General features: G+C 38.0%; 1 protein-coding gene across 1 annotated transcript; it reads right to left on the reverse strand.

Annotated features, from left to right (window-relative positions):
• Positions 1–229: 229 nt before the first annotated feature.
• Positions 230–12,973, reverse strand: LOC125075348 (zinc finger protein 726-like). The gene is made up of 13 exons (XM_047687078.1): positions 12,699–12,973; positions 12,011–12,151; positions 10,998–11,253; positions 9,660–9,792; positions 9,068–9,196; positions 8,458–8,575; positions 7,118–7,330; positions 5,765–5,901; positions 4,324–4,434; positions 3,121–3,324; positions 2,338–2,449; positions 2,123–2,230; positions 230–1,340 (listed from the first exon to the last, which is right to left on the reverse strand). Exons 1-13 carry the CDS (start codon positions 12,837–12,839, stop codon positions 1,161–1,163), a joined length of 1,983 nt encoding a protein of 660 aa, XP_047543034.1. The 5' UTR covers positions 12,840–12,973; the 3' UTR covers positions 230–1,160.
• Positions 12,974–13,127: the final 154 nt, after the last annotated feature.

A 13,127-nucleotide genomic window follows, 5' to 3' on the forward strand; every position in this document is an offset into this window, starting at 1 on the left:
TGGTTTTGACGAATCCATCGGCTGCTCAAAACTCTTAACTTATACACAAGGATTACGCGAACATTTGCATCCGAAAAACTGAGAAACAGCCGAATTACCAAAAGAAAAAATTAATAAATTGTCATAAAATAAAATAAAAACAACAAATCGTATAAAAAGTTATTTATTACTTAAAATATATTAACATTATTTTTATAATACATTTACAATTTCTATACATTATTTTTACATATAAAATGTTGCCAGTTACAATATCATTTAAATTACATATCGGAATCTGTAGACTTTAGAGCGGCGTTGCAGAACTATCGATAGTTTAGGTTAAAAGTAATGGTTTTTGCAATACTATCGATAGTATCGCTCATGGGGAGCTATCCATACTATCGATAGTATTGACACGTGACAACACTATCGATAGACTATCGATACTATCGCGAACAACTTAACTATCGATATGCAACATTACTTTAGAGCATATTTTTAACTGACGTCGTAGACTCACTAACGCTATTTGAAACAAAACTAATTTCAATAAATATAACGTTCAATTATTTTGAGCGTAATACGAACAGTTCTTTAAACGGAACCATCGAGACTGTTTTATACGGTCACCCTTTACCCTTGTCTTATAGGTAGTTTAACTCATAACCGACTATCACCTTTAATAGATCCTTTGAAAAAAAACCAAACAAGTAGATTCCAATGTCAGGATTATATATAAACAACTTTGACCTTGACATGACGCGACGTGATTGGTCGAGATCTATAGTATGACGCGATGTGATTGGTCGAGATTAATATAATCATTAGTGTTCGTTGGGGTCGTCAATGACGACTAAGTTGTTATCGGAACTTTGGAAGTAAAATTCAAGTGTATATAAGTAGTTAAGTGTAATAGTGTCGTATTATAAATAAAGATATATTAACCAAGAACTGTTTGTAGTGTACAATACAGCAGAACTATTAGCAAATCGCATGGAATACGTAAATCTAAGGTTTGTTTATCTTTACACCTCCTGCCATTGGAACACACTCCAGTATATTTAATTTTCCGTTTATTTCTTAAAAGTGTTTAACACAGTACCCACTCAAATAACCTTGAAACTAGCTCATCACATCCAAAGACAATTTTATTACAAAAAAAAAAGTATAAAATTGTCCTACACGTCGCTTTTATTGTCCATGAACTCGACGACTCGTTTAGCCGGGAAGACTTTATGCACGCGTTTCCTGTGCGTATATAGAGAGGCTTTCTGCTTGAAGGTCTGTTGGCAAATGTCGCAGGAAAGAGGACGGTCGCCGGAGTGGATGACCTCGTGCTGCGTCAGGGCTTTTCTGTCCTATAAAATTGTTTAAAAAAATATTAGTTACATGATCACGGTGTCCCCTACGCCAGGATGGAGAACGGAGATGGCCCAGTGATTAGAACGCGTGCATCTTAACCGATGATTGCGAGTTCACACCCAGGCAGGCACCACTGAATTTTCACGTGCTTAATTTTTGTTTATAATTCATCTCGTGCTCGGCGGTGAAGGAAAACATCGTGAAGAAACCTGCATGTGTCTAATTTCAACGAATTTCTGCGACATATGAATCCACCAACCCGCATTGAGCAGCGTGGTGGAATATGCTCCAAATCTTCTCTTCAAAGGGAGAGGAGGCCTTAGCCCAGCTTAATCGGAATTGGACCTTTGAAGTCTTTTTTTTGGGGGTGGGGAAAGAAACAATCTCTGCATGCACCCGGGCGCTTCGCTTTTAAAACTGGGCTGCATGGGAAAAGGTCACATAGCGCTTCGTCCTTACGTAACGATTTCAGCCAGTTCACTCTCCTGCCAGTCGCGTAAATGAACTCCGTGCCAAAAAATAATATAATTAATATACCTGACCCTCCCTTGCGCGCGGACAAAAACTCGTGACTTTTTTTTAAATTAGGATAGTAGAAATGCCCCAAATTAATTAAGGTATTACTAATATTCCTATTTACCCCCCTTTTAAGCTTATCACTTGCGTTAGGAGTGGGGACGACGATAGCCCAAGGGGTCAGGATCGATCCTACTTCACATCGCTAGGCGGCCCGTAATCCATTGCGCCATTGACGCTTATGTATATTTACAATACTCACAGTGAAACCCTTCCCACACTGCTGACATACGTGGTTCCTCGGCTTCACCTTCTTCTCACCGTGGACCCTCATCATATGCCTTTCGACGTTCTTGTGGGACGCAATCGGCTGTAACGTCATTTTCGTCATAAGTTCAAGGTCAAACTTGTTTATTTATCCAACTCCTCCTGCCATTGAAATCGACTTCGGTCCGATATCACGTTTAGGACACTCACCTTATCGCACACGGGACACTTGTGCGAGGTCTTGCCCAGATGTTGATAGTTGAAGTGATCTTGCATCGCCTGCTTCGTCGGGTAGCCCTTATTGCACATCGGACACGGAAATCTGTAAAAAAATAAAAATTAAGAAAAAGTCAAAATAAGAACTCTACTAACACCGGAACGTGACGATTCAGAAGTTGTTTTGTGGGATATTACAACACTAATGACTTTTTAGTTGACTGCACACCTTGGGAATGAAATGATCGCCGCATCCAGGCTGTTTCAAATAACTAAAATATAATTATCATTGTACATGCAAAATGGTAAAAAAAAAGAAAAATATCCCGCCTAGTTTCTTTCGCCGGTTCTTCTCAGGTCCGAGGTGCTAAATTCCGAACCGGTGGTAGATTTTTGACAATCAATAAGCAAGTGTAAACACTTCTATATTGAATAAAGATTTTTGACTTTGACCACTTTGATTTGGTCTCAAAAGATAATATCAGGCATAGTAATATATTATAACGATATTTTGACGACCTCCGTGGTCGAGTAGTGTGTACACCGGTTTTCATGGGTACGCCACTCCGAGGTCCCGGGTTCGATTCCCGGCCGAGTCGATGTAGAAATAGTTCATTACTTTTCTACGTTGTATTGGGTCTGGGTGTTTGTGGTACCGTCGTTACTTCTGATTTTCCATAACACAAGTGCTTGAGCTACTTACATTGGGATCCGAGTAATGTATGTGATGTTGTCCGATATTTATTTGTTTTTATTACATTAAATAAACACACTCACTTAAATATCTGATCGGAGGCATGGGGCCTCGAGTACTTCAAGTGAGCCTGGTACGTCGCCAGATGGCTGAAGACTTTGCTGCAGTCCTTGCACTCGTAGCGGCTCGTGTTCTGATGCCTCTGTATGTGATACTTTATCTGTATCGTCCGGACCATCTTGTGGCAGATCGGACATTCCTCTCTGGGCAGCGGACCCTCGTGTAACCTGGAAATTTAAACATATATTTTATTAATTCGATATGGTCTAGACTATGGATGGATTAGATTGTCAAATGGGTCACCTGACTAACTCATACACTGGCTAACTCACCCTTCAAACCGAAACACAACAATTGTAAGCGACGAGTTCCGCCTTTTCTCTTAGAATGGGTGATTTAGGATATAACAAAAGTAATGACTTTTTAGTTAATCACACATTTTGGATTTGATAAATGACTCCGGGTTATTTTGTTATAAATATAATTGTACAATATGACAGAAAAATCCGTTGAGTTCCTATCGCCGGTTCTTCTAAAGTCGGGGCTTTAATTTCCGAACCGGTGGTGGATTTTTGTCACTCAATAAACAAGCGTAACGCTTCTATATTGCATATCATTGACTAAGAATTCGACCCAGAGCGGCTTGGGCGAAGTCCTTTAACCTCAAGCGAGACCTGACAACTACGCACCACATACTAAAGGATGTGCGCAGATACAGATGCACTTAACTTTTTTTTTTATCTCGGTTTTTTATTGGCGGACGATTAAATGGGCCACCTGATAAGTGATCACCACCGCCCATAGACAATGGCGCTGTAAGTAATATTAACCATTCCTTACATCACCAATGCGCCACCGACCTTGAGAACTAAGATGTTACGTCCCTTGTGCCTGTAGTTACACTGGCTCACTCACCGTTCAAACCGGAACACAACTAGAAGTAGAATATCTGATGAGTGGGTGGTACCCACCCAGACGGGCTTGCACAAAGCCCTACCACCAAGTGAACCACCCCCACTCTCATAATCCCATCCCACAAATCTGACAAAACCGGAAAGAGTTCAGGCGTTGGACCAACGGCTTTGCATGAGAACGTTCCAATACAAAAACCCAATCATTTTTTCATCAGCCCGACCTGACGTTTGAACCGAGAATCTCGAGTTCTGCATAATATCTAGTTAATCGACCAACGTCAGTCAATGTCAAACAAATCATATAAGACTAACCTCAAGTGCGTCGTGAGGGTAGTCCTGTTGACGAATCGCTTCTTACAATGGTCACACTGCAAGCCCTCTCTGTGGAAACGAGCCACGTGGTTCTTTCGAGCACGGGAATTTCTGTAAACAAACATTTAATTCAATTAATTTACATTTATTTTGAGCCGAGATGGCATGGACAGTGGTTGGAACGGGTGCATCTTAACCGATGATTTCGGGTTCAAACACAGGCAGGTGCCACTGAATTTTCATGTGCTTAATTTGTGTTTATAATTCATCAGCTCGGCGGTGAAGGAAAACATCGTGAGGAAACCTGCATGTGTATAATTTCAACGAAATTCTGCCCCATGTGTATTCCGACACCCGCATTGGAGCATTGGTGGAATATGCTCCAAACCATCCCCTCAGAGGGAGAGGAGGCCTTAGCCCAGCAGTGGGAAATTTACAGGCCGCTTATGTATTATGTACATTTATTTTTATTATTATAAGGACCGGCCTTTACCATATAGGCGTAACGGGCTGGACGTGCATTCGGCGTCCTTTTATATGACCAAGGTCGGACTGGGAAGGTCCAGGATGGCCGTTAGAACACATGGAACGACTTTTTTTTTGTACACGTAGCGAGCGTAGTTGGACCGAGTCGAGGACCGACTTTAAACATATGCAGACAGTATGTTTGTAGGACGGGAGGCAGGAGGCTCCAGATCTCGACCCCCTCAGATATCGATTTGGCGCACTGGGCCGTCGCCTCATAACGCCCCGCCCTGACGCCGGCACTGATTATAATTACACTTAGCAATGATCCCAATTGTTAGAGGATCTGGATAATTTATTTCCATTTTTAATTCTCATCTCGTATGGCGTTGAAGTTAAACATCTTGAGAAAGCATAATTTAAGACACCAAACTTCTCAAGGAAGAGGAGGTAAAGCCAAGAAGCCCAGCAGTTGGACAAGTTGCCCGCTTTTTATTGGACTTTTCTTAGCACAAAACGCTCACATATGAATTGGGTTATTATTTGGCGCCAAAATTATGAAACCTTTTTTAGATTAAATTTTTAACATCAAATAGTTATAATTATTGGTATACTTTAGTTCACTCAGAATTGGAGCTCGTCGAAAACGATTTACTTTAATTTTGTTTAAGTTTTTCACTTTTTCTTTACAGCTCTCTAACCGATCGGTAACTTTTTGCCGCTCTCTAAAATATTTTATATTGTGAAATCAAGAAATGTCTTTAATTTTCTGCACATCTACGGCTGGAGCTCTTCAAAATGAGACCATAACCGATCTTCATATACTTTATTCAAGTAGGCTTTTACAAGCACTTTTGAATCGTCATTTAACAAACTATTTAAAGTAAAGCTACAACCGGTTCGCAATGTAGATTCTACCGAGGAGAACCGGCAAGAAACATTCATATATAAGATTTGTTTTAAGAAACAAACTCACTTAAAAAACATATCACACTCCAAGCATTTGTAACCAACTATGGTGGTCTTCGACAGGAGCTTCCTGAGATCTCCCGGAGTGGGGGGCGCTTTGCCTTCATCCTTTATCTTCTCGGGGTCCTTCTTTTTCTTACGTACCTGTTAATATAAAAATTATATAATTAAATAAAAAAAAATGGTCAAAAATCTAGTAAAAATATTAAATAAAATGCTATGGAAAAAGGCATTAACGGCGACCGTATTCGGGTTGCCTTGTGCAGTTTAAGTCACAAGTCTCCAACTCACTGATGGTACCACTCACTAATAAGTTCTACGACATAATATTCATATTGAGTTAATGTGGTGTTCCGGTCTGAAGTTGTGGCAGTGTTGACTTTAAAACTAGTTGATATACTTGGTGGTAGGGCTTTGTGCAAGCCCGTCTTGGTAGGTACCACCCACTCATCAGATATTCTACCGCCAAATAACAGTACACTGTATTGTTGTGTTTTGAAGGGTGAGCCTTTGTACAGGCACAAGGGACTTAACATCTTAGTTCCCAAGGTTGGTGTCGCATTGGTGATGTAAAGAGTGGTTAATATTTCTTACAGCGCCTTTGTCTATAGGCGGTGGTGACCACTTACCATCAGGTGGCCCATTTGCTCGTCCGCCTACCGATATCACAAAAATAAAATACTTCATGGTTAAAAATCTATTTAAAACGACCATATACGAATCCACCTACTACTTCGAAAAATAATTTAAAAAAAAATCAAGAGTTCGAATATCCGGCTCGGGAAGGACCAGATTTATTAATCTCGCTTATTACAATCGAAGGAATAAAGATACAACAATCCTTTGATTTAAATATTCCGTCGTTATCTCCTTATCTTACACATATATAAAACACGCGCGAAATTAATAAAACACAAATTAGAAACCCCGTTTTACCCCCTCAGGTGTTGAGTTGCGTAAAATAATTTCTTAGGGGATGTCTACACCCTACGGAACCTACCTGATAAATTTCAAGTTTATTTGTAGGTGTTATAGTGTCTGAGATTCCCTGAGTAATCAGTGAGAGGTATTTCGCTTTTATATACATATAATAAAATTGGAGTGTCTGTTTGTCATACACGGCACATATACCAAAATAACATTTTTTACAATTTTTATCTCTGGAACGGCTGGACCGATTTCGACGGGACTTTCACTGGCAGATAGCGGATGTAACGCGGAGTAACTTGGGTTACTTTTATTTTAGAATTATATATATAGAATAAAAATGAAATCACGCTACAATATCCGAATAAATTAAATTCAAACAACGCGCACGAAGTCGCGGGCACAGCCAGTAGAAGACAAAAACTAAACATACCTTCCCTTCGAAGTCGTCACCGATCTGTATGACAGCATTCGGCGTCGGTTTAACCATGTGCGCCCGGACGTGGAGCGTTATGAGTTTAACACTAGTCTCCGTCTTGTTGCACAGCTTGCACACGTATCTCAAATAATGGCTGTGCGTGTGTTCGTCCAACTTCGATTCCTGTACGTACACGTAGCACACTTTGCACGTTGCGTGACCCGGTTTCTGTAAAAACAATATGGTTTGAGGACACCCGGTGGAAGACCGTCCGAGTAGGTACCACTTATTCATCATATTCAATCCAATCAGCAATAATTAGTAGTTAGTAGTTTAAAAATGGTTATTTATCAACGAAAGTTGAAAATAATAATTAATTTATTCAAAAATCTATAAATAAAAATGCATTTTAAAAAAAAACGCTCCTGATTGGTCGGGTTTATGACGACGTCACTTGCATGTTAACCTCGTTCGCCTACTGTATGTGGATTATATGTGGCACAGATTACAATACAGGAAAGTGACGTCACCGACGCCATTGCAGCGCCATATTGTCAAAGTAGCGTTTTCGCGCGCTATTTAAATATTGAATTTTTAATAAGATGTTTAAAAAAAAACTTCTACTGAGTTCCGTAACCTCTACTAAATAATATAACACGGATTTTAAAAACCAGTCAAATAGCCTATTGTTGTATTCCGGTTTAAATGGCGAGTGAGCCAGCGTGCATTAACAAACGACATAAAATCTTAGTTTCCAAGGGGACAGGATGTAAGGAATGGTAAACGTTTTGCTCCCATGAATATGGGCAATAGTGACCATCTATCATCAGGTGGCTCACATGCCAACCTACAAATGACATCAAGAAAAAAATTTAACATCAACCTACAACCGATTCTGAACTGATTCTGAAATGAAACGGTTGATTCTACCGAGCAGAAAGTAACGGGCAAGATACTCTGTAGTTACTCTTTATCAATCAAAAGCACATGAGCTAGAGCTCGGACAATAAGTCTGTGCAGTTAGCTCGTCTCACCTGAGATTGTCCTCGGAACAGTCATCGAACACCTTCAAGTTTATCTATACATATAATAAAATTGGAGTGTCTGTTTGTAATATTAAAATAACCGCTTTTTACTCAATGCATATGTAAACCAAAATAATTTTTTTTTACAATTTTTGTCAGTCTGTCTGTTTGTTCCGGCTAATCTCTGGAACGGCTGGACCGATTTCGACGGGACTTTCACCGGCAGACAGTTGATGTAATAAGGAGTAACTTAGGCTACAACAATAACTTCATTATTAAATTCAAACGCTCACGAAATCGCGGGCACAGCTAGTATAAATTAAAATTCACCTCTCTGTGCATTGCTATGAAATGATCCTCCACCTGTTGCTGCGTGTAAAATCCTATGATACAGAGTTCACACTTGTACGCTGTGCTTGTGTACTGAACCTTCTGCTTTAATTCTTCTCTGAAATCATAAGAATAATTTGATTTAAAATGGTATGCAGGCAGACTAGCAAAGGGACCATTCATTTATTACGTAAGACTATTATCGCTAGTTTATGATGCCCTCCCCACCTAATATAAGAAAAAATAAGATCGGGCCGACTCCCTCCCCTGTTTAATATTTATTACGTAAGTATCTAAAGAAGAAAACGTCGTTGCTGACAACGTTTGGTTTATTTTTCAAAGTAACAACGTTTTTGAAGTGTGTTTATTTGTAATTTCAAAGGTTCTAAAGGTACGCATCCGAGCGAACCTCAGCAAACGCGCGGTTTCCCGCGTTTTTTCAAATAATTTTAACATTTTTGATCTTAGGTAAGAACTATCGAAACTCCTTCCCACCCCCTTGAAACATAAGACATGGACGACCCCCCTCCCCCCTAAATCGTCTTACGTAATAAATGAATGTCCCCAAATGTGCCATCTGGTAGTGAATAATTTATTAAAAATATCTCACCTTATAGCTAGCATGTCTGCCTCCGACATATACTCGGTTATGTAACCCGACTTCAGATCCTTGTGTGCACTCAATTTTGACAGCTTCGGTTTCTGGCTTATTATGACTGTGTCCGCTGTTGTGGTCGGGCTGGAATTAGACAACAAGGCACTTTATTCATCATGACACGTTTAAGGGGGGGGGGGGTCTTATATACTTATATATTTGTATGTGATTAATTGATCTATATTGTATGGACGATCACCATGAAATTGAAAGTTTGCCTTGTATATAATGTGTCATGAAAAGATATACTTTTCATTATGAACTTTATTTAATATAACTTAATAAAACAGATCGCAAGTGGTTCTCAACTGTGAACATTGTCATTATCCCTTAACATCAGTATATTTTAATGAGAGGAGAGTAATCCTGGGACTTTTTACATCGCTAGGCCCTTAAAACATAACAGTATTGACGCTTTTAAAACGTCTATGGTACGTTTACGTGGTACGTTGTTTACCATCTTATTGTCTACTTGCCAATCTACCTATATAATATAAAACAATTCGTTTGTTCTTTGATGTTTTAAGAATACGTTTTGAATACTTACTCTATGATAAGCTCCGGTAATTCACCCTTAACGGCTTGAGCCGTGAACGTATCACTCGTGACCAAACCATCCGTGCCGACCACTATGTGAGACATCACACCCGTTACAGGGTTTTCTAATACTATTTCTGGAACTGAAATTAAATGTCATTATTTTACAGTTAAATACATATACAAATAAATCTAAGCTCTGACTTAGCTTAACCTGGGATTTGAAACAAAGTCATAGATATCTACAGCCTCATCTGTGGTCGCTAGGGCCGGACCGTAAGTTTAGGGGGCCCTGGGCTAACACTACTTAAGGGCCCATCTAAGACATATCTGAACGTAGACTTGAATTAAATTAATAGAATGGGTTTGATTAATTGCAGGACTCGCAGGGCTGCAAACCATATGAACTGTTTTATTTAATAAAGTTATAGATTCTTTCGCATTATCGTCTATTTTTGACTTGACGTAGCTGGGGCCCCTTGAATCCACGGGGCCCTGGGCTGAAGGCCAAAAAGCCATATGGTACATCCGGCCCTGGTGGTCGCCTTGTCATTATTGAAAAGGAGAAAATACATATGAATTTACTTAAATTGAAAAAAAAAAATACTATTATTATTTTTTTAATATAACTAGCACTAAATCTTATCTATACCAAGCAGAAAAAAAAACAGTTGACAACAAGAGAATGTACAGTACTAAACTATATTCCTTTTGTCTATATATACATATTTATATACAGATACTAGCTTCGTTGCGACACGTCTGAATATTATATCGTACTTAAACTCACAGATGATGCATCAATCTATCACTTCTATATATTTTTCACCCTTTTTTATTTCTTTAGGGATGATTTCTATAAGGTACATTTCAGTTCGGTGCATTCAATAAAGACAAAATGACTGCATACATCAAACATTATGTCAACATGCTATGTCAATAACAAAATCACAATGATTTTACAGCCTATCAATTATTCTGAGCTATATTGAGTTTTTTTTTTATGATATTGGTAGGCGGACGTGCAAATGGGCCACCTGATGGTACGTGGTCCACACCGCCCATAGACAATAGCGTTGTAAGAAATATTAACCATTCCTTACATAACTAATGCTCCACCGACCTTGGAAACTAGGATGTTACGTCCCTTGTGCCTGTAGTTACACTGGCTCACTCACCCTTCACACCGGAACACAACAATACTGAGTACTGCTGTTTGGCGGTAGAATATCTGATGAGTGGGTGGTACCTACCCAGACAGGCTTGCACAAAGCCCTACTACCAAGATACAAGTTTCATTACAATCCATTCAGTAATTTGTGCATGTAGGATAAAACATTTTTTTTACCTCCCATAACTTGATTGTCTATACCCAATGTTATATGATCTCGTAGAGCCTGAGCAACGTCATAGCTTTCATTCTTGACATTTTGTGCGGTGCTGATCGCTATGTAGTGCTGTGGCCAATCGGAACGTATTTCCTTATCATCTATTATATTTTCTTGTATGTCATTAGTATAATTGACAAATACTCTGTCGTAATCCGTCTTTATAACACATTCGAGAGATGATAATGATTGAGACATGTACGTGTGGTCCATTGTCTGAAATGAAAAGATAAAAATATTATTGGAATTTCACAAAAGAGTTTACGGCTTACAGTGTATTTAACTACAGGAGAAAGACAAACAAACCACTTTGATATTAATTTGACAAAACATTATTGGCCGAAATCTTGAATAAACTATGATATTCTATATGGATTCAGTAAAAATTTAAAGTAAATTTTTAACATTGCTACAATATCTTTGGACCAACTGGAAAGAGGACTTCCTGTAGGGGATAAGTGGTCACCGCTGGCCATCGACATTGGTACTATTGGTAACCATATCTCATATTCGACAGTAGAATGTATGATGACTCGGTGGTAACTACCTAAGCCAGTGAGACAAGGTACAAGTTACAAGTAACATGTCCTATATTGAGATTGTCAATATATATGTGAGGTATGTAATATTCATTGAAATTTTTGAAAGTATAGAATGTAATGCAAATTTCCCAGTGCTGGGCTAAGGCAATATGCCGCAATTCTAACATGCTGCTTCAAAGCGGCTTGGTGTATACTCATGTGGCAGAATTTCGTTGAAATAAGACACATGCAGGTTTCCTCACAATGTTTTCCTTCACCATGGATTATAAACACAAATTAAGCGCATGAAAATTCAGTGGTGGTGGTGGTAGCCTGGGTTTAAGTCTGCAATCATTGGTTAAGATGTACACATTCTATCTAGGCTTTCTCGGTACACTTAGCCATCTCGGCAAGATAGTTAAATATAATATAATATATATATAATATAATACCTCTTGAGAGTGGCTCATAGCCAGAACTCGTAAATGCTCTTGAGCATTGTGAACTTGTCTTTTAAACCGTGCTATCTTCTTCATGAGGGCGAGACACTCCCAACAGACCAGCTGGTCCAATTCTATTATTGAATCACCATACTGGAATTATAAATAAGTATAAATTATGTTTATTTATGCAACCATTAGTCTAACGCTACTTTATAAACATTTTAAATTATATATTATTTAAAAGAAAAAAAAAAAATTTTTTTTTCGCAATTTGACGATTATTTTTTAAAATATGTATATAATATATGTATACATTTTTGTGAAACTAGTATGTATGTTTATGTTAGTAGAGATAAGAAATTATTAAATAAAATTTCTATAAGATCGTTTTATTATTTTCTAATTTTTGTTGTGTGTTTACAATCGAAAGTTTATGTTTTGTTGGGTTTTTTAATAGGTTTTTACTGGAAAATTAAATAAAACAGCTAATTCAAAATGAGATTTCTCTTATTTTAGATCTAATCGAAGGTTTGTAAACAATTTATTATGATTTCGTATTTTGTGAAAAATCGGACTATAATTTTTGACTGACAGACTTAATTATTTCAATAAAGATATATATTACATATTTACGTAATTGTTTATGTAATATGTTCACTAAATATAAAATAAGTTTATTAAAACTTTTAAAACTTACCCGGTCACCCGCGTAATCATACATTATTAATCTGAAAACTTGATAGATTTGCGTAAGTCCATTTATGGAAATAACATTTCTATCGGAACTTAAGCAGGTACAGCAAAAAGTTCTATAACCAGTGTCAACATCTTGCTCCATTTTAAAATAATTAAAAAAGTTTCATCAAATCAACCAAACTTGAATGTCTATCAATCAAAACAAAAAGTAATACTCCCATGTAAAATAGACGAAATTGGGAGAGGAATATTTTAATGCCACAACGACACCACAAAATGGCCGCCTTACCCGGATATGCAAGAATAAAAATGCATAATACTTTTTATAAGCTGGCAACATTTAAAAAACTGTCAGATGAAACCTAATTAATCGATTTGAATAAGGACTCGATTAAGGACAGTCCGAATTAAGGATCAAAACCGTGAACCT

Source organism: Vanessa atalanta, chromosome 30 (genome assembly GCF_905147765.1).
Source record: "Vanessa atalanta chromosome 30, ilVanAtal1.2, whole genome shotgun sequence".
NCBI lineage: Eukaryota > Metazoa > Arthropoda > Insecta > Lepidoptera > Nymphalidae > Vanessa > Vanessa atalanta.